The sequence below is a fragment of the Rattus norvegicus genome, chromosome 11 (genome assembly GCF_036323735.1).
Source record: "Rattus norvegicus strain BN/NHsdMcwi chromosome 11, GRCr8, whole genome shotgun sequence".
NCBI classification, from domain to species: Eukaryota; Metazoa; Chordata; class Mammalia; order Rodentia; family Muridae; genus Rattus; species Rattus norvegicus.
Window position 1 is genome coordinate 94,838,348 of NC_086029.1, and position 18,949 is coordinate 94,857,296.

Below are 18,949 nucleotides of genomic sequence, written 5' to 3' on the forward strand. Positions count from 1 at the left end.
GATGCATTAAAACAATCTGTAGGGGTTGGGGATTTAGCTCAGTCATAGAGCACTTGTCTAGCAAGCGCAAGGCCCTGGGTTCGGTCCCCAGCTCCGAAAAAAAAAAAGAATAAAAAAAACTTTAACCTGGTTAGGTCAAAAAATATTAGAGTGTGAAACAGCTCCAGTTATATTGTGATTGGAATTCTATTACATTTCATGTTGCTAAATTTTCAATATAAGGCCAGTCTTCAAGATGGGAAAAAGATTCAACTGCATTTGAAAGGAAATTCTACTCTTAGATATAATATTGGACAACTACGATATCAAGTGCCGAGCACATTTAAAAAGCAATTTCCTTGTGATGATGCACCTGCAGTTGCTAAGGTTTCTGGCATGGGTCCTAGAACTTAACTACAAAGTGTGACCCATGCCCATGAAGGAGCTAGGGTTGCTGTACTTATTAACATTATTTTATTTGGCGTTTTGGATTGGCTCATTACTAGTTTTGCATTTGTAAATGTTTTGCAAATATGTACCACATCGCAAAAATCGTTTAGAAGATAAATTAAAAAAATAAAAAAGGAGGAGATTGTAGAGAAACGGCCTGCGGCAAATGCTCCCTGTATGCTAGGTGCCAAGCAACGAAGAATTTGTTAATCTTAGCATGTTAAGATAAAGAGGAGGCAGACTTCCTCAAGCCAAGCGTCCTGGTGTTCTGCCAAGTTGTGAACCTGAGGAAGTGGACTTCATGTTCCTTTTCTCATTATAAAGTATCTCTGTTTGTAGTTTAATTAGACACCACACCAAAGAATTGGACTGCTGACAGATTTCTCAGTCTGCAAGGAGGTTTTTGGTCACTTTGAACTAAGATAAGCTATTGCTAGGTATACATCACCTGGTGCAAATGAGAAACTGAAGGAAAGCTTTATGCTACGTTCTGTATAAAATTGTTGGAATATTCAATAAAATATGCATTGACATGCTGTTCATCCTGTTTCCTTGTTAATGCTGCTCTAACCCTGAGAACCCAAGGCACTAGATGTTGACACTAGGCACTTGGTGTTATGCTCTTGTTTCTTAGAACTGCCTTCGTTTTGTTCATAGGTTTGGGTTTGTTGTGTTTTCATTTTCATTAAGAATCAAGTGGGAGTGGGAAAGAAGAGAGGAATAAGGAAGGGAATGTTGGAAGACACACCTTAAATTAATGATCATGTGAGCAGCAGTATGGAAACCTAATATAGTGATACCTACCTAAAATATTTATGAAGGTAATCCAAATGAAATCGTTTAAAATGGAGGAGACAGAGCCCAACTGATATCTTTTGTCATCAAACGAACCTATTGGTATTGGGAATGGGTTACATATAATTGAATTGTTGGCTAAAGGTATAGGAACCCCTAAACTACCTAGGCTATTGTTAACACTCCAGGTGGCTCTCCACAAATTGACAGCAAGGTATTAGTGCTAACGACAACATCTACAGAACTCATTGAACAGAGAGAAGCTGGGCTGGTGCTTAAGTAGAATTTTTACCTTTATACGCTAGATTCTTTGATATAGAAGGTACACTGCAAGCTACCAAGAGACAAATGTAAACACCAACCCAGACACAAACATTTAAATCTACATTGGTGTCTTGCCTGCCAGATATTCTTGTGCAATGGTGGCACAAAACTTGTGGTAGTAACCACTCAACTTTTTATTTGTCTTAAGGCTCACTCTAAGAGTTGGAACTCATATCTAACACTACTCGGTTTAACAAGAAAGAGGTAGAAGAGAGCCCATGGCCCTAGGGTGAATTGAATTCTACGTGTTTATAAAAGAAATGTAGCAATATCACTATTCCTATACATTCTGCTAGTCTCATAGGTCAGTACTTTGCTATTACCAAAGAAGCTCCCTCCTGTAGCAGTTGGGAACAAATCCAGCTAGACAATATGTAGAAAGTGAGAGATCTTAGAACATGCGGCCCTATATGTTATGCCTTAATCAAATCCCTTTCCTTAGGGCTTGGGGAACTGTGAAGAAGAGACAGTGGGGAAGGAGGACACAAAGGATACAAGGTCCTTTAAATAAACAGGGACAATGAACGTAAGAAGTCACAGAACCCGAGTCAGCATGTTCAAGGTCTGTACCATATTCTGTCTTAGAAGTGAAAGAGGACACATGCCTCCATTACTAATCTTGAAACTATCTCAACTGGAAACCAGATGCCAATGAAAATTTAGTTTTCATCAAGGGAATCTCACTGGGGATACAAACTACTCTTAAGGAGGAATCGCCATTCCTGATCTCAACTTGTACTAGAGAGAGATAGTGCCAAAACCCGCATGGTATTGGTACACAAAAAGATGGTTGATCAAAGGAGTCGAATCAAAGACCAAGAAATATACCCATATAATTATGGACACAATTTTTTTCCAAAGAAGCCAAAACCATACAGTAGAGAAAAGAAAGCATCTTCACCAAATGGTGTTGGTCTAACTGGCAGTCTGCTTGTAGAAGAATGCAAATTCATATTTATCACCTTGCAAAACACTCAAGTCAAAGTGAATCAATGACCTCAACATAAAACCAGATACACTGAATCTAATAGAAGAGAAAGTGGGAAATAGCCTTGAAGGCATTGGTCCAGGAGAAAATTTCTTGAACAGAACACAAATGGCTAAATTGCCCAGATCCATAGGTAATAAATGGGACCCCTTAAAACTGAAAAGCTGTAAGAGAAAAGAAATGGTCAATAGGACAAACAACAGCAGCCTACAGATTTGGAAAGAAATATCTATATCTGTCTATCTATATATATGTATATCTATGTATCTATGTATCTATGAATAATCTATGTATCTATGTATCTATGTATGTATCTATGTATGTATCTATGTATGTATCTATGTATGTATCTATGTATCTATGTATCTATGTATCTATGTATCTATCTATGTATCTATCTATGTATCTATGTATCTATGTATCTATCTATCTATCTATCTATCTATCTATCTATCTATCTATCTATCTATCTATCTATCTATATCTCCAAAGAAGTTAGACTCTAAAAAAACAACAAAAACTCAATTAAAAATGGGGTACAGAATAAGCATAGAATTCTAAACAGTGAAATCTTGAGTTGCCAAGAAGAATTTAGAAATGTTCAACATCCTTAGTCAACAGGGACATGCAAATCAAAGACTCTAAGATTACACATTATAGCAATCAGAATAACTAAGATCAAAAACTCAAGTGGCAGCACATGCTGGTGAGGATGTCGAGAAAGAATAGTCCTCCATTGGTGGTGGGATTGCAAACTGGTACAACTACTCCAGAAATCAAATTCTCATCTAATTATATAGTATGCTATTTAAACTTATGTCTTTACATATGGTATATTTAGGCCTCTTTCTTCTCTCCTATACTCCAAGATCATCAGTATCATTTCTAAGCAGAATCTGGCCTGTGGAAACTCCCTGTCCTGATAAAGTCTTTCCTGAAGGACTGCCTTACCCTAAGGATCAAAACAGTGTCCTTAAGACACTGTAAAGGATCTCTGCCTCATTCCAAGTCCCTGGTACCATGGAAACTGCAAGTCAGAACAAGTTATTACTTTTCATTCATTGTTCACATCTCCTGAAACTATGTATTTACAATCCTTTCAAGACTCCACTCCACCCATGAGCAGTTTCAATCTGTAAAGGGAAAAAATACACAATCATTCATCGTAGACGCCTCTTCAGTACATCAATTTTACTTAAAACTAATGTTCATGTGCTATGAAAATGGTATAATTTCAGGAAAGATAGAAAAAGACAACGATGGGATGAGATGAATTCCATTCAACACTGTGGGGAATGCATTCTGCCCCCAGCACGGTAGCAGTGTGCACTGTGAGTATTATTCAAGGCTAAGCACACACTGCAGAAGGAGATAGGCTGATACACTGAGTATAACAGAATAAGGTTTCTCACTGGCATGTTTTCTTTTTTTTTTTTTTTTTTTTTTTTTTGGTTCTTTTTTTTGGAGCTGGGGACCGAACCCAGGGCCTTGCGCTTCCTAGGTAAGCGCTCTACCACTGAGCTAAATCCCCAGCCCCACTGGCATGTTTTCTTATCAAATTTACTCCTTGTTGGGTAAACCAAAGAATAAGGAAGAGCACTGGTATGGATGAGAATTGCAATAATTTACAGAAAAGTCTTCAGAGACTACAGAAGTGCTGTGGTTCTTCATAAACCACCTTAGTTTAAGTTGACATAATGTCTGTCATCATGGTTTGGCCTTTCCTCAAGGCACATTTCAGAGTTACATGTGGACCATGCATGCATCATAAGAAATTGAAAGAGGATAATTTATGGAGACATTTTAGGCAATGCAGTTTGTAACGCCCTGATAAAAGAAGATGAAGTGTCCCACGCACGACCTCTCACCGGCAAGAAACACACGGGGACATAGAAATCCTTGGTGTGACCAAACTTTTATTTTAATCTTAAGGAGAAGCCTCGGCGCGCCAACAATGGTGCGCTTATATACACCCTAGCGCGGCGCATCCACACCTGATTGGTTGTTTACTCATGATCTCATAAGGCACGCCCTGGAGTGGGCAAAGACCTGGCACGAAAGCACTCTTGCACATGTGCACACAGATAACTTCCTGAAAGGGAGTCGGCTGGCGCAGCGAAGGCTAGCGCCATCTTGTAATGGTGGAGGCTATCCTGGCCTTCCACGTGGGGCGCAGTGGAAGCCAGCACCATCTAGTGGTGGCGAATGTTATTGCGGCCCTCTACATCTCACCCTTATAATTTATATTTTTTATAACAGTCATGATCACCGTATCGCGTGCAATGAGGAAACCTCAGGGATGTGGAAGGGCTGATCAAAGGATCAATGAGTCTCTCTCATCCCAGTGCAATGTATCCACAGATCCATGGGGTGTAAGAGCAGAGAACTCAGATACAGAGAGAGAGTCTCTCTCATCCCAGTGCAATGGATCCACAGATCCATGGGGTGCAAGAGCAGAGGACTCAGATACCGACTAATTCCTGAGCATAGATAACCAAATTTCCAGGGAAGGCCCCTTGTTTAATGGCCACAAGTGCTTGAGTGATAACGGCCTTGTCACGTTTCTGTTGAGATCTGAGTTTGCAAACCAACCACAGTATGAACACTAATCCACAGCATAGGGCTGCATCAAACAGAGCCACTCCCGATAAGTAGTGGGCACCTCATTTGGTCCTCCTCAGCTGTTACCACCAAGGGCCGTAGTCAAGCCGCTCCTATAATAAAATTTAGAATTCCCAATTGTTAGCAACTACTCCAGAAAGTTCACCCACTGTACTTGTCTAACAATAGATTGGGGGAGGATAACTCCAGACACTGCAGACACAATGTCTGTAGCAGTAATAGCTGCTACAATAGCAGCGAAAGTGTCAAGGTCTTTTCCACGACAGTTTAGGATCAGTCATTTTTCTCTGGAATAACCAGCAGACAATGGAACCATTTCTGAGATCTGTATAACCAGGACAGAGTTCCCCAGTCCACTGTAGCTTTACACAGGTGGCTTTCTTGTGAAGCTATAGTCTGTAAAATGACAACACCAGTTACCAGTTAAGGAAGCAAGAGTCACCAGGGAAATGAAGGGGGGCAGGGGTAACAGCTGGAGTCCAATTTTCTCCAGCAAGCAGCAGTGTACAGAGGGTTGGAGTGCAGGCCGAGGTGGGACAGGACACAATGATTGCAGCAATGTCAAAATCTCTGTGATGACAAAAGATGTGGGGGAATCTTCTATCTTCCTCTCAGGGCAGAGGAATGACTCCAGGGACCCGAACCAGGAGAGCTGAATCTTTATGCAACCAGGATCAGCAAGTCTCAGCAACCACTCAGGCAGCTGGCACACTCTTGTAGCATCCTGTAGAAAAAACACAAACATTCCCTCTTCCCCATATAAAATATCTGGACAGGATCATGTCAATATGTGGATCTCTCTATTTCACCTAGGCAGAAGTATGCCTGGTTGTAGGGTGCCATAAACTTTGGCATCCAAATTTTAAAATTGAAATAAAAGGAGCATTATTTAGCATATAGGGATAACTCCCCCTTTTTATTTATTAAAATTGTTAAAATATTATTTATAAAGGTAAGTCCTCGAGGATTAGATTGAGGACACTGAGCACTTGTATTTATAAATTGACTTGTATACCAAATTATTGTCTCCAGCATTATTGTTTTGGATAATAAAGAATGGGATATTTTGACTAATTGTTCCTATGTAAGGCCTACAATCTGTCTGGTATCATTGTCCTCCCTTGTTAAGGAGCCCAGGTAATCCAGTTTAAGTTCTTAAATGGTCTATTAAGGAACAATATTTAGTGCTCTTAACCACTAAGCCATTTCTCTAGCACCTCACAAACTTTATTTACCTAAACATAAGCATTAATTAGAAACGTCAAATCCTGTAAATATTGTCTAATTTCAGTCTTACTAGAAATCCCTGAACTGGCAGGGTGAGGCTGAGAATTTAAAGTAAGCAAATGGAGTCTTCTTCTTTTCATATCAACTCTATTACCATTTTCAAAGTTAGGTATGAGCCTAAGGTTTAAATTAGTTGTCTGAGCCAGAGCACTGAAAGGACAGTGAGTTGTCAGACATTCACACTGAAATCACTCATTGATTTTAAGTAGAAAACCTGTCTCTAATAAAGCATTAAGTAATTGAAATCAATTGTAAACCACAAGCCACACATTGGCTATCAGTATATGAATTGAAAGTTTGATTTAAAAACAGTGGCTAAACTACGGAATTTAATAATCTGTGTTGAAGCAATAGAAACTCAAGAGAATAAACAAGTGATGTAATCATACATGTAGCCTTTTCATTGGATGAGCCACCTATAAATACAGTAAGCGCATTTCCTATGGGTTGTATGCACAAATATACAGGAAGTACAAAACCATGTAAAGAGTAAAATTATCAATTTTGTCTGAAAAATTTGTATATGTAATAGGCCAAATATCAGTATTTTGTAATAACCAATTAACTGTTGTTTGGAATAAGATATGTTTTACCAGGTTTCTTTTTATTTTTTTTTATTTTTTTTTTATTTTTTATTTTTTTTTTATTATTAACTTGAGTATTTCTTATATACATTTCAAGTGTTATTCCCTTTCCCGGTTTCCGGACAAACATCACCCTCCCCCCTCCCCTTCCTTATGGGTGTTCCCCTCCCAAACCTCCCCCCATTGCCACCCTCCCCGCATAGTCTAGTTCACTGGGGGTTCAGTCTTAGCAGGACCCAGGGCTTCCCCTTCCACTGGTGCTCTTACTAGGATATTCATTGCTACCTATGGGGACAGAGTCCAGGGTCAGTCCATGTATAGTCTTTAGGTAGTGGCTTAGTCCCTGGAAGCTCTGGTTGCTTGACATTGTTGTACTTTTGGGGTCTCGAGCACCTTCAAGCTCTTCCAGTTCTTTCTCTGATTCCTTCAACGGGGGACCTATTCTCAGCTCAGTGGTTTGCTGCTGGCATTTGCCTCTGTATTTGCTGTATTCTGGCTGTGTCTCTCAGGAGCGATCTACATCCGGCTCCTGTCGGTCTGCACTTCTTTGCTTCATCCATCTTGTCTAATTGGGTGGCTGTATATGTATGGGCCACCTGTGGGGCAGGCTCTGAATGGGTGTTCCTTCAGTCTCTGTTTTAATCTTTGCCTCTCCCTTCCCTGCCAAGGGTATTCTTTTTCCTCATTTAAAGAAGGAGTGAAGCATTCACATTTTGATCATCCGTCTTGAGTTTCCTTTGTTCTAGGGATCTAGGGTAATTCAAGCATTTGGGCTAATAGCCACTTATCAATGAGTGCATACCATGTATGTCTTTCTGTGAGTGGGTTAGCTCACTCAGGATGATATTTTCCAGTTCCAACCATTTGCCTACGAATTTCATAAACTCGTTGTTTTTGATAGCTGAGTAATATTCCATTGTGTAGATGTACCACATTTTCTGTATCCATTCCTCTGTTGAAGGGCATCTGGGTTCTTTCCAGTTTCTGGCTATTATAAATAAGGCTGCGATGAACAAAGTGGAGCACGTGTCTCTTTTATATGTTGAGGTATCTTTTGGGTATATGCCCAAGAGAGGTATGGCTGGATTCTCAGGCAGTTCAATGTCCAATTTTCTGAGGAACCTCCAGACTGATTTCCAGAATGGTTTTACCAGTCTGCAATCCCACCAACAATGGAGGAGTGTTCCTCTTTCTCCACATCCTCGCCAGCATCTGCTGTAACCTGAGTTTTTGATCTTAGCCATTCTCACTGGTGTGAGGTGAAATCTCAGGGTTGTTTTGATTTGCATTTCCCTTATGACTAAAGATGTTGAACATTTCTTTAGGTGTTTCTCAGCCATTCGGCATTCCTCAGCTGTGAATTCTTTCTTTAGCTCTGAACCCCATTTTTTAATAGGGTTATTTGTTTCCCTGCGGTCTAACTTCTTGAGTTCTTTGTATATTTTGGATATAAGGCCTCTATCTGTTATAGGATTGGTAAAGATCTTTTCCCAATCTGTTGGTTGCCGTTTTGTCCTAACCACAGTGTCCTTTGCCTTACAGAAGCTTTGCAGTTTTATGAGATCCCATTTGTCGATTCTTGATCTTAGAGCATAAGCCATTGGTGTTTTGTTCAGGAAATTTTTTCCAGTGCCCATGTGTTCCAGATGCTTCCCTAGTTTTTCTTCTATTAGTTTGAGTGTGTCTGGTTTGATGTGGAGGTCCTTGATCCACTTGGACTTAAGCTTTGTACAGGGTGATAAGCATGGATCGATCTGCATTCTTCTACATGTTGCCCTCCAGTTGAACCAGCACCATTTGCTGAAAATGCTATCTTTTTTCCATTGGATGGTTTTGGCTCCTTTGTCAAAAATCAAGTGACCATAGGTGTGTGGGTTCATTTCTGGGTCTTCAATTCTATTCCATTGGTCTATCTGTCTGTCTCTGTACCAATACCATGCAGTTTTTATCACTATTGCTCTGTAATACTGCTTGAGTTCAGGGATAGTGATTCCCCCTGAAGTCCTCTTATTGTTGAGGATAGCTTTAGCTATCCTGGGTTTTTTGTTATTCCAGATGAATTTGCAAATTGTTCTGTCTAACTCTTTGAAGAATTGGATTGGTATTTTGATGGGGATTGCATTGAATCTGTAGATTGCTTTTGGTAAAATGGCCATTTTTACTATATTAATCCTGCCAATCCATGAGCATGGGAGATCTTTCCATCTTCTGAGGTCTTCTTCAATTTCTTTCCTCAGTGTCTTGAAGTTCTTATTGTACAGATCTTTTACTTGCTTGGTTAAAGTCACACCGAGTTTTACCAGGTTTCTATTCAAAATACTTCCATGACTCCAGTCCACAACTCTGTACTAACACAGCTGAAGCTTTATCTCCAATGTGCATAACAAAGACCTAAGTCCTCTGGTAGGGTGAGGTACTTAGCCAATTAACATATCTTTAGTAGCTTAAAATTAGTTTCAAATATTCTTATCTGGAGTAGTGCAACAGCTACTCCCCAAATATTAAAGCTCATTTTGAGAGCAAAGTTTTGTAGTAAAAATTTTCATATACACTGAAAGATTTAAGTTCTAACTTCTTACACTGAGGAAGGAACAAAATTACCTAATACAAGGCTGTTAGCAATCCTCTAAATCTATCCTGAAATGGCAGTTGGAGTAAGTAAACTGGCTGTAATGTTCTCACAAGTTCCAAAACCTCATCAATCTTTCGTAAATCTTGTAACAATCTCTACCTGTTTGATTTTTCCTTAATTAAAAATAAGTTTGAGTTAGTCAATGTAACACTGGCAATCCTTAATCACAATCTTTAAGTTCTCTTTGTAACACCAGAACACAGCCACAACTTTGGAAGGTCACCTGAGTTCTGAGTACGTGACTAGGCAGCTGTCCTTAGGGCAGTGGAATTAGCATCAAAATGCAGATACAAAGTTTGACTGCCAATTCCTATATATGAACGCACGATAGCGTAGTCTCTAGTACCTCAACAAAGAGACATTGTCCTAAATTCTTTTAGAAGCCTGGTTTCTAGGATAAGAATTCCATAAAAATATTATCTCAATTTAGACCTGTTTCCCTGGGTTGGCTCATGCCACATGTTGTCTAGTAATGACTCCATCCAAATTACCAGTTTTATGTCAACTTTTTGTTACCAATGTTATATCTTTTTAACCATATCTAATAACTTGAAAGCCAATAGTCCATAACCAAGGCAAGTAGAGCATATTTACACATTTAAAACCAACGAGAAACAAAATTGAAGTGGCTACACATATCTTAATATTTACATTAAACACCATTTTTACCTTTTAGCTATGATTTTAAGAGAAGCACCCTGTCACTTGTTGAGTCAAATAATAAGTCAGGGATTTTTCTAAGAGAAACAGCTATCAACTCTTGTATCAAGGAAGCTGAGAGGCTGTTGGCGCCTTTAAGATCAGCTCGTGTAGACGCTTAGCCTCTGGGCAGCTTCTCCAGCTAACCTAGACACCTGGCTACAGGCACAGGGCTCCAAAGGCCTGATTGAAACTGTTTTTTATTCATTTGTTCCTTTTTGAAACGAGTTAAACCTAGTCAAGGTGTGAACCACCGGCAGATAAAGTTTTTACCATTTTTTCTTTTGAACATGAAACATAAAACATTTAAAAAACGAGAAACAAAAACCACAGACATACACTGACAGACATGGGGACATCCTGGTGCACCAGGGACAAACAATAGACAAAGATGGAAAAAACCAGATGGTGTTCACAGTGACTATCCACTCGAGTGGAGTCGATATGGATGATGGATTGTCTCAATTCTTGGACTAGTCCATCAACGTGTTGAAACCCAATTCCTGTAAGATACTGAGATATATTATCTGAGCAGCATGACTGACATTCGCCAATGGTATGGAAGTGAAACACAGTCCTGTGTATTTCCACTCACAACCCAATTACATTAACTCCGTCAAGCCGTGCATGGGCATTGAGATGTCCTTTTGTTTGATTCTCCTGAATAAATTTTCAGGCGGTCTGCTTCTATCAAATCTGATCAGTATGACTCTGTAAAGCTGTTGCGTCAGCGCATGGATGCCGCGTCCCGAGAGCCAGCGCCAGAGCTTAAGCACACCTTTTACAGGCACAAAGACAAAATTTTTCTCCCAAAATGCTGTGTTCCTTTTATCTCCTCCCTTCTCACCCAGGGCATTCTTTCCCCAAACTTTCACCTCTGGCGGTGGTAAGACCGCAGAGGGGCCTGGTGCTTGAGATCGATCAGTTCGTTGCAACCTTTCACTACACTCTGTTTCTGACACGCCGCCGCCTTGCCCTTCCCCCAACACTCTCCGCTTTGCTGTTACAGCTGGGCAAATCCCACGCGACCTCTGACGCTGTTGGGCGGTAACTAGAAACCCAAAGGCTAATAGAAACAACCCTAAGGCGGCCAGAACAACCATAGAGGCTCCTGCCGCATCCGGCAAAGGGATGAGATGGAACAGCTCAAGGCTAAACATTGTCTCTCAGAGTCTTACCCGCGTCCCACAGCTTCTGGATTTCTTCCGTGAAATGGAGGCTCCCCTTGGCGCCAGCAATGATGTGGCTTTTTTGTCCCGGGTTCTCGGCACCAAATGTCCCACGCGCGATCTCTCGCCGGCAAGAAACACACGGGGACATAGAAATCCTTGGTGTGACCAAACTTTTATTTTAATCTTAAGGAGGAGCCTCGGCGCGCCAACAATGGTGCGCTTATATACACCCTAGCGCGGCGCATCCACACCTGATTGGTTGTTTACTCATGATCTCATAAGGCACGTCCCGGAGTGGGCAAAGACCTGGCACGAAAGCACTCTTGCACATGTGCACACAGATAACTTCCTGAAAGGGAGTCGGCTGGTGCAGCGAAGGCTAGCGCCATCTTGTAATGGCAGAGGCTATCCTGGCCTTCCACGTGGGGCGCAGTGGAAGCCAGCGCCATCTAGTGGTGGCGAATGTTATTGCGGCTCTCTACAATGAAGTTTTACATAAAAGATAATGATAAACTTTGATAGGCAGTCATCATTTTCCAACATTGAACAGTTGGAACTAAGCAGTAGAAGCTTTCAGTAAAAGTTTACTAATATTTATTGAGTATAATGTCATCGAGTAACACTGTCAAATATTTATAAAATGAGGCTCAGTGCACAGATATCTTAAATGCCACAAATGTTTGCTCATTAACTCACTGTAGATTGAGTAGGATGGTGAAATTATAAGTCTTCTCAATCCTATTTCTTAATAGACACTTTGCAGGCAAATAACATATCTGCCCTGCTGGTTCCTGGAACATCCTGCAAACTGTAGCAGACAAAGTTCAGGCTACAATATTTCATTTGTTTTGAAATTTGATGAACTTGCTTTTTCAACCAGAGGTGGATCTGTCAGCCCAGATGTTCCTGAGACTGAATATGTGCTTTGCCACGAGAACTCTGCATTGCCCTATGACTAATGCGGGATTTTTGTCTCAATAAATGCTTTGTATCTCAATTTGTACCCATTTCAGATCTAAGCTTTAAGAATGAATACATGTGGCTCATTATTCTTACAGCTCTAATGTAATTTTCTAGAATCATGTAGCCAGGTCCTTTAGCCTATTTTCTGGTATCCCACAGTGACAGGAGTGGTGGTTGTCTTATATTTATTTCCTCAAGTTCAAAAGTGAACTTCAGGGCAGCCAACTCAGGAGAAATAGCCAAGTCTGTGTCTCTTTAGATTTAGGCATGAGGGAGTACTTAGAGGAAAAAGGAATCTCTAAGGCCCGGTCTGAGGTTGGGCACTAAAATAAAGCATTTGCCTTTCTGTCTGTCACCAGAACAGTCTGTGGGAAATAAATCTAAGATTTCTCTTTTCTTTTTTTTAAAAAATAGTAATAGAGGATCTTTTATCTGAGCAATGGCAATATAAATAGTGTACAAAAGGAATAATGATGTTCTCTTGGCTTTATTATGAATAAGATGAGTAATAGGTAATTTTTCCTGACATTTTTGGAAGATTCTAGAAGAATCTATTCAGAAGAAGCAGGTTTCTAGTCTTTAGCTGCTGCTGTTGTACAGAAAGATTATCTTGTGGCACACCTGCCAGGGGATGTGAGTCAAAAGGGGATCTGAAGACTTCTCAAGTCCCACAGACTATCTGCATGGAATGACTACATTGTAAAGGTACTTTCTCTCACAAACATGAGTAAATGCTCCTCAGATGAGCTGAATTCGAATGACATTATTGAACAGAGTTGGTTTCGGCCACATTAACTAGGAGAGATCCTGGAAATAGGGTTTTCAAGTCATAAGAAAGCTGGTTCTAGGATTTTCATAAAAATAGAAAGCCAAAAAGAAATTAAAATTCAAAGGAAACAATGTAAATGTATTTAAGTTCTACAGAGAGCTTGGATTCAAGGTTGTGACTATAAGCAAGCAACTGAAGATTTCTGGTCTTGAGGTTTCTCGAAAGCAGAAGGCTCATTGATGTTCATGTCCTCCAGTGATCCATGGAGTTTTTCAGACTATACAGAGACTCTGATGGTCATTTTCTTGTGCTATAAAGATCTTTCCATGTGTTGTGTGTGTACACACCTATAACTTTGGCAAAAGAAATCCAGCATCTTGCATTTGTAGCATTCCTATATAATAGTACTCTTCAGACAGAGCTTTAAGCAACTGTTTTTCATGTCTTTTGGAGTAATCAAGGGACACACACAGACATCTACCTTGCAGCTACTGAAAGATTTTAAAATTAAAATGTAACCAAGAATATGGCTCTTCCTATGCCTCTGGTACACTAAAAAAGTCCAGACAGGATAAAGAAATTGTCTGGGGAATAAAAGAAAAAGCTTTAGTTCTGACTCAATGTCTTAGATCTTAAATCTTAAGTCCTGGTATCTTGGTTCCTAAAAATAGCTGTTCTCTAACATAAGGTGCCAAGTGATAGTTTCAAACACTGGAAAAATTATTTTTGCTTACTGTCCTCAAAGCATGCTGATGGACCACTGAGACATAATCTGAGAGCATACACTTGTGCTTTCCTTTTATAGAAATTTATCATGTAAATGTCAATATGTGAAATGTAAGCTTATTATAGACCCTGTGAACAAATTGGTTATTGAAAAATCTAAGAGGACATATAGGATGTTCCTTCCTCTACAGCTAGACTTGTGTTCAAGGAAGTAAAGGAAAATGCCTCTAAAAGGTTTCTCTTTATTCAGAAGGCATGATACAGATTATTTGTTTTTTAAAATGTCAGTTTACTCAGTATGAACAATAATAATCTATCATCTCTAAAGATAATGTTTGACTCATCCCAACAGGCACACAGGTTGAGAGCCTGATGTATGTACATGCTGTGCTGGGGACTAGAAATCAATCAATCATCAAACTGGAGCTCATGTCCAGGGAGAGAGCCTACTGCCCTAATGTATACAGGCATCACTGCTTTTCTGGGACATGTGGATCTGTTTTTAAATCCTGGTCAGCCACTAAATATATTAATTCCCTCTAACTAGTCTTCTATGCATGCTCTCCCTTCTGAACAAGAGAGCCCTGGATGAGGATGAAAAGTATATCTAAGAGCATATTACTTTCCCTGTTTTCCTGCCTTATCCAGATCAGAATCAAAGTCCTTTGCTCCCTATACAATTGCCCTCATACCTGCCCTTCACAAGCACTTGTCTCATAGTTTTTGTCCTCATTGACTCCTCATCCTGACTCTGATCCTTGTTCATCACTGTGAGTAGGGGATTTCAAAAAGACCTATTAACATGATGCCTAAACCTAATGGCTCAGGGAAGGCTCCATTCCAGCTGTCCATTACCCTTAATCTCTCATGACTTTACACACACTCACTCACACTTAAATAACAAATGGACTTATATAATGATGTAATATCAGGTCATATCCTTGAAATTTGTTTGGTCTAGTCTTATCATCAGCTTAATTTGTGCTACAGGTTACATGATCTTCTAAGAATTAATGGACAGAGCATGCAACCATCTAGAAAGAGGAAATGTGTTCTGAAGGTATATCATAAAGGTAGTGACTGTAGATTTTATTTATACTTCATGTTTATCTGTCGGTTTATACCATGTATTTAATAAATGTTATGAGGACAGGATTCTTCTGTTATCATATTTACTCTATGCCAAGTGGTCCTGTGCACTTGCAATATTCCTTGCTATGCATTCCTCATTATCAGTATTTCTTTGTAATTTATAAATTATTTTTATAATTATATTATTTATAATTTCTTTATATCTCTAGATAATTTACAATCCCAATTTTCTGTGATAAGCATAGTTTTACAATTGTTTTGTGCTCAGCACAGACAAATGGAATGTTGAAAACTCTTTTACTACATACAAATTATTTCAAAAGGTACCTTTTGTTGTTCTTTATTTTTGAAAATATCAGTAATCCAACATGGATATCCAGACTAGTAACATTTCTAGGCTGTGTGTTTAGTAGTTTTCTCAGCTACAAGGGCTCATACATGTAAAGCATGGACTCTTGTACTGAAAAAAGGAAAGAGGAAAAAAAGCATGTATTGGAAAGATGATACATAATTATGGATTTTGAACTCTTGAGAGAGCAGATGAAGAAGAATCAGATGAAGCAGAGCAGCAAGAGACACCATTACACAGGCCATAGAAAAATAGAAAATATCCTGGCAAGAATGTCTGTTCTCTTTAGGTGATATTTTTATTTCAAATTATAATATAGTTACATTATTTCCATTTTCATTTCCCCCATCAAGGCTGTATCATGTGTTCTTCTTGCTCTCTTGCAAATTTAATTTGTTCTTCTACCCCAAGCTTCTAGAAAATATATACATACCTGTAAATTATGCAGATGGAGCATGTTATACTTCTATATTTAGGAATAGATGATAATATATACACATAAACATATAAATTAATCATTTTATTATTGCTTAATTTATTAATTCTAAGCATGGATAATTATTTTTTTCTGGTTTACTTTTTTTATTAGACATATTTCTTTATTTGCATTTCAAATGTTACTCCCTTCCCCGGTTTCCTGTTCATAATCCCCCCTCTCTTCCCCATCTCTCATATGGATATTCCTCCCCCATACAGCTCCCTTACCATCCCCTGACATTCCCCTGCACTGGGGGTACAACCTTGGCACGACCAAGGGCCACTGGTGTCCCAACAAGGCTATTCTCTGCTACATATGCAGTTGGAGCCCTGGGTCAGTCTTTTGGTAGTGGTTTAATCCCTGAAAGCTTTGGTTGTTGTTTTATTGTCCTTAGTTGAGTCACTGACATGTGTAATAAAATATATGTGACATAAATGACACAATTAATAAGAGCAAGTAGTTACTCTATTATGTGGGCTGCTGAGTTGGTTTAGCAAGTAAAGATTTGAATGGAGGAGAATGGAGGAAGGAAATTTACTCTTGAACTGGGACTCTATCATCTACTCAAGGATCATGGTATGCACGCACCCCCCAATTACACATAAATTCATTTAAAATATAAAAAAATTTAAAGTGTGGGTGAGGAAAAAGTCAAGAATTCACTACTGCACATTTTCTTCTACAATGAACAGGTTTTTAAAAGCTTCTCACTTCTGTCAATGAGAAACTGAACTTCAGAACACGGAAAGAAAGTAGTGAATATAAGCAACATTTGTAGCATTTGGAAATATTTATATAATATCTACAATTATAAAATATGACAAACATACATATTACGCAGTGTGTGTGCCATTTGTTTTATTAAAACGTTCATTGTGAGTATGTATTCAGTTGATACCGCCAAATTCCACAAATCAAAGCATTTTCATAGAAACGAACACACAAAATAACATTTAATGACTAGTGTGGATCTGAGTATACGCAAAACCTTTTCGTTCTAGGAGAGAGAATTGGGAATGGATGGAATTTTCCAGAAAAGCAAAGACTCATTAGAGATTTTGAGAGTCAGAACGTTAAGAAGCAGATCAATGTCTGTAGTATGGTTAATTAGGGGAAGAGGGCCAAGAAGGAGGTAATACAGAGTTTAGGGTGGGTGGGTCATGATGTCAACATGGCCATCTGAGTTGTGAACATGGCCTGAGAAGAAACAGTCAGTTCAGAATTCAAAATACATTCAACAGAATGACGGTGCTGGAAGATGAACAATTCAGTATAAACAAACATTGATTATAAGCTAGTCCCTCTTTATTCTGTTCCACTTCATAAGATAAATATATTTTCTTTCAGGTCACTCTTCAAGAAATATAAAGGTACACATTTTCATGGAGAAATGGAATCAAAGCTCAAGTGATTTCACTCTGTTAGGGTTGCTTCCACAGAACCAAACTGGCCTCCTACTTTTGCTGCTCACAATCTTTGTCTTCTCTCTGGCTTTGTGTGGAAACTCAGCCATGATCCACCTCATTCGTGTGGACCTAAGGCTTCACACTCCCATGTACTTTCTCCTGAGCCAGCTCTCTCTCATGGACTTGATGGACATTTGTACCACTGTTCCCAAGATGGCATTTAACTTCCTCTCTGGCCAGAAAAACATCTCCTTTCTGGGCTGTGGAATGCAGTCCTTTTTCTTTTTGACTATGGCAGGTTCTGAGGGCTTACTTCTGGCTTCCATGGCTTATGATCGTTTTGTGGCCATCTGCCATCCCCTTCATTATCCCATTCGCATGAGCAAAATAATGTGTCTGAAGATGATCATAGGATCCTGGATATTGGGCTCCATCAATTCTTTAGCACACACTGTCTATGCCCTCCATATTCCTTACTGCCGTTCTAGGTCCATTAACCATTTCTTCTGTGATGTTCCTGCCATGTTGCCCCTGGCCTGTATGGACACTTGGGTTTATGAGTACATGGTTTTTGTGAGCACGAGTCTCTTTCTCCTTCTGCCTTTTCTTGGCATCACAGCTTCTTATGGTCGGATCATTTTTGCTGTCTTCCATATGCGCTCCAAAGAGGGAAAGAAAAAGGCCTTCACCACATGTTCAACTCACTTAACTGTGGTGACATTTTATTACGCACCTTTCGTCTACACCTATCTTCGACCTAGAAGTCTTCGTTCCCCTACAGAGGATAAGATTCTAGCTGTTTTCTACACTATCCTCACCCCCATGCTCAACCCCATCATCTACAGCCTGAGGAATAAGGAGGTCTTAGGAGCCATGTCAAGAATCCTTGGGACATTCTCTTTCATGAAACCTTGATCATTCCCTCACTACTCCTCTTTCACTTCCTCTGAGGAATATCTAGACACGTGTCATCCTTTGCAGATGTAATGTGTGCCACCACACACATGAAATAATTTTGGTGATTTAGTACTAGTTAATATTAAAACATTCATTATTAAAACTATTATAATTATTCACTTATTAATTTAACTCATAACACTAATTAACATTATACCTTAAGAGTTTACAAATATTACTGTGACATGATACTATTTATGTTGATATTAACATGTGTTTGTACAAAACTAACATGAATTAATTCCATTGATTTTATATTTTGCTTTCATCCTTTTCGTTAGTAAATATGTATGTATATTCAATATGTACAACATATTACAGTGTGGACTGTACCCATTTAAATAACCAATACTCACATGGGGCTTGTGTCTACTATGTAGGAAAATTGAGCCATCTCAAGGTCATGAAATGTTTTAACAATATCAGCATTAACCACAAGTAAGTACTATTTCACCCTATGCAGAATATTGTCATAAAAAAGACAATGTTTATCAAATCCTGTTGTGATTGGAAATATGAGGAGTATGTTTCATTAATAACATAAAATTAGAAAATTTTGGAATCTGTCAATTCCCCTATGGGTCAAAGTTGAAATATAACAAACTCAAAATGATTAAAAGACATAGCCCACTATTCAACACATATGCAGCACTTACTGAAATGCTGTTCTCATCAAT

At 39.1% G+C, this 18,949-nt stretch overlaps 1 protein-coding gene across 1 annotated transcript; it reads left to right on the forward strand.

Annotated features, from left to right (window-relative positions):
* The first annotated feature begins 17,291 nt into the window (after window positions 1-17,291).
* Or2l13c (olfactory receptor family 2 subfamily L member 13C) lies at window positions 17,292-18,230 on the forward strand. Its single transcript, NM_001000043.1, has one exon. The coding sequence runs from the start codon at window positions 17,292-17,294 to the stop codon at window positions 18,228-18,230; it is 939 nt and encodes a 312-aa protein (NP_001000043.1).
* The last annotated feature ends 719 nt before the right edge of the window (window positions 18,231-18,949 follow it).

Excerpts from the sequence above, each read along its gene's own strand:
- Or2l13c (NM_001000043.1), top strand. The coding sequence starts at position 17,292 with ATGGAGAAATGGAATCAAAGCTCAAGTGATTTCACTCTGTTAGGGTTG.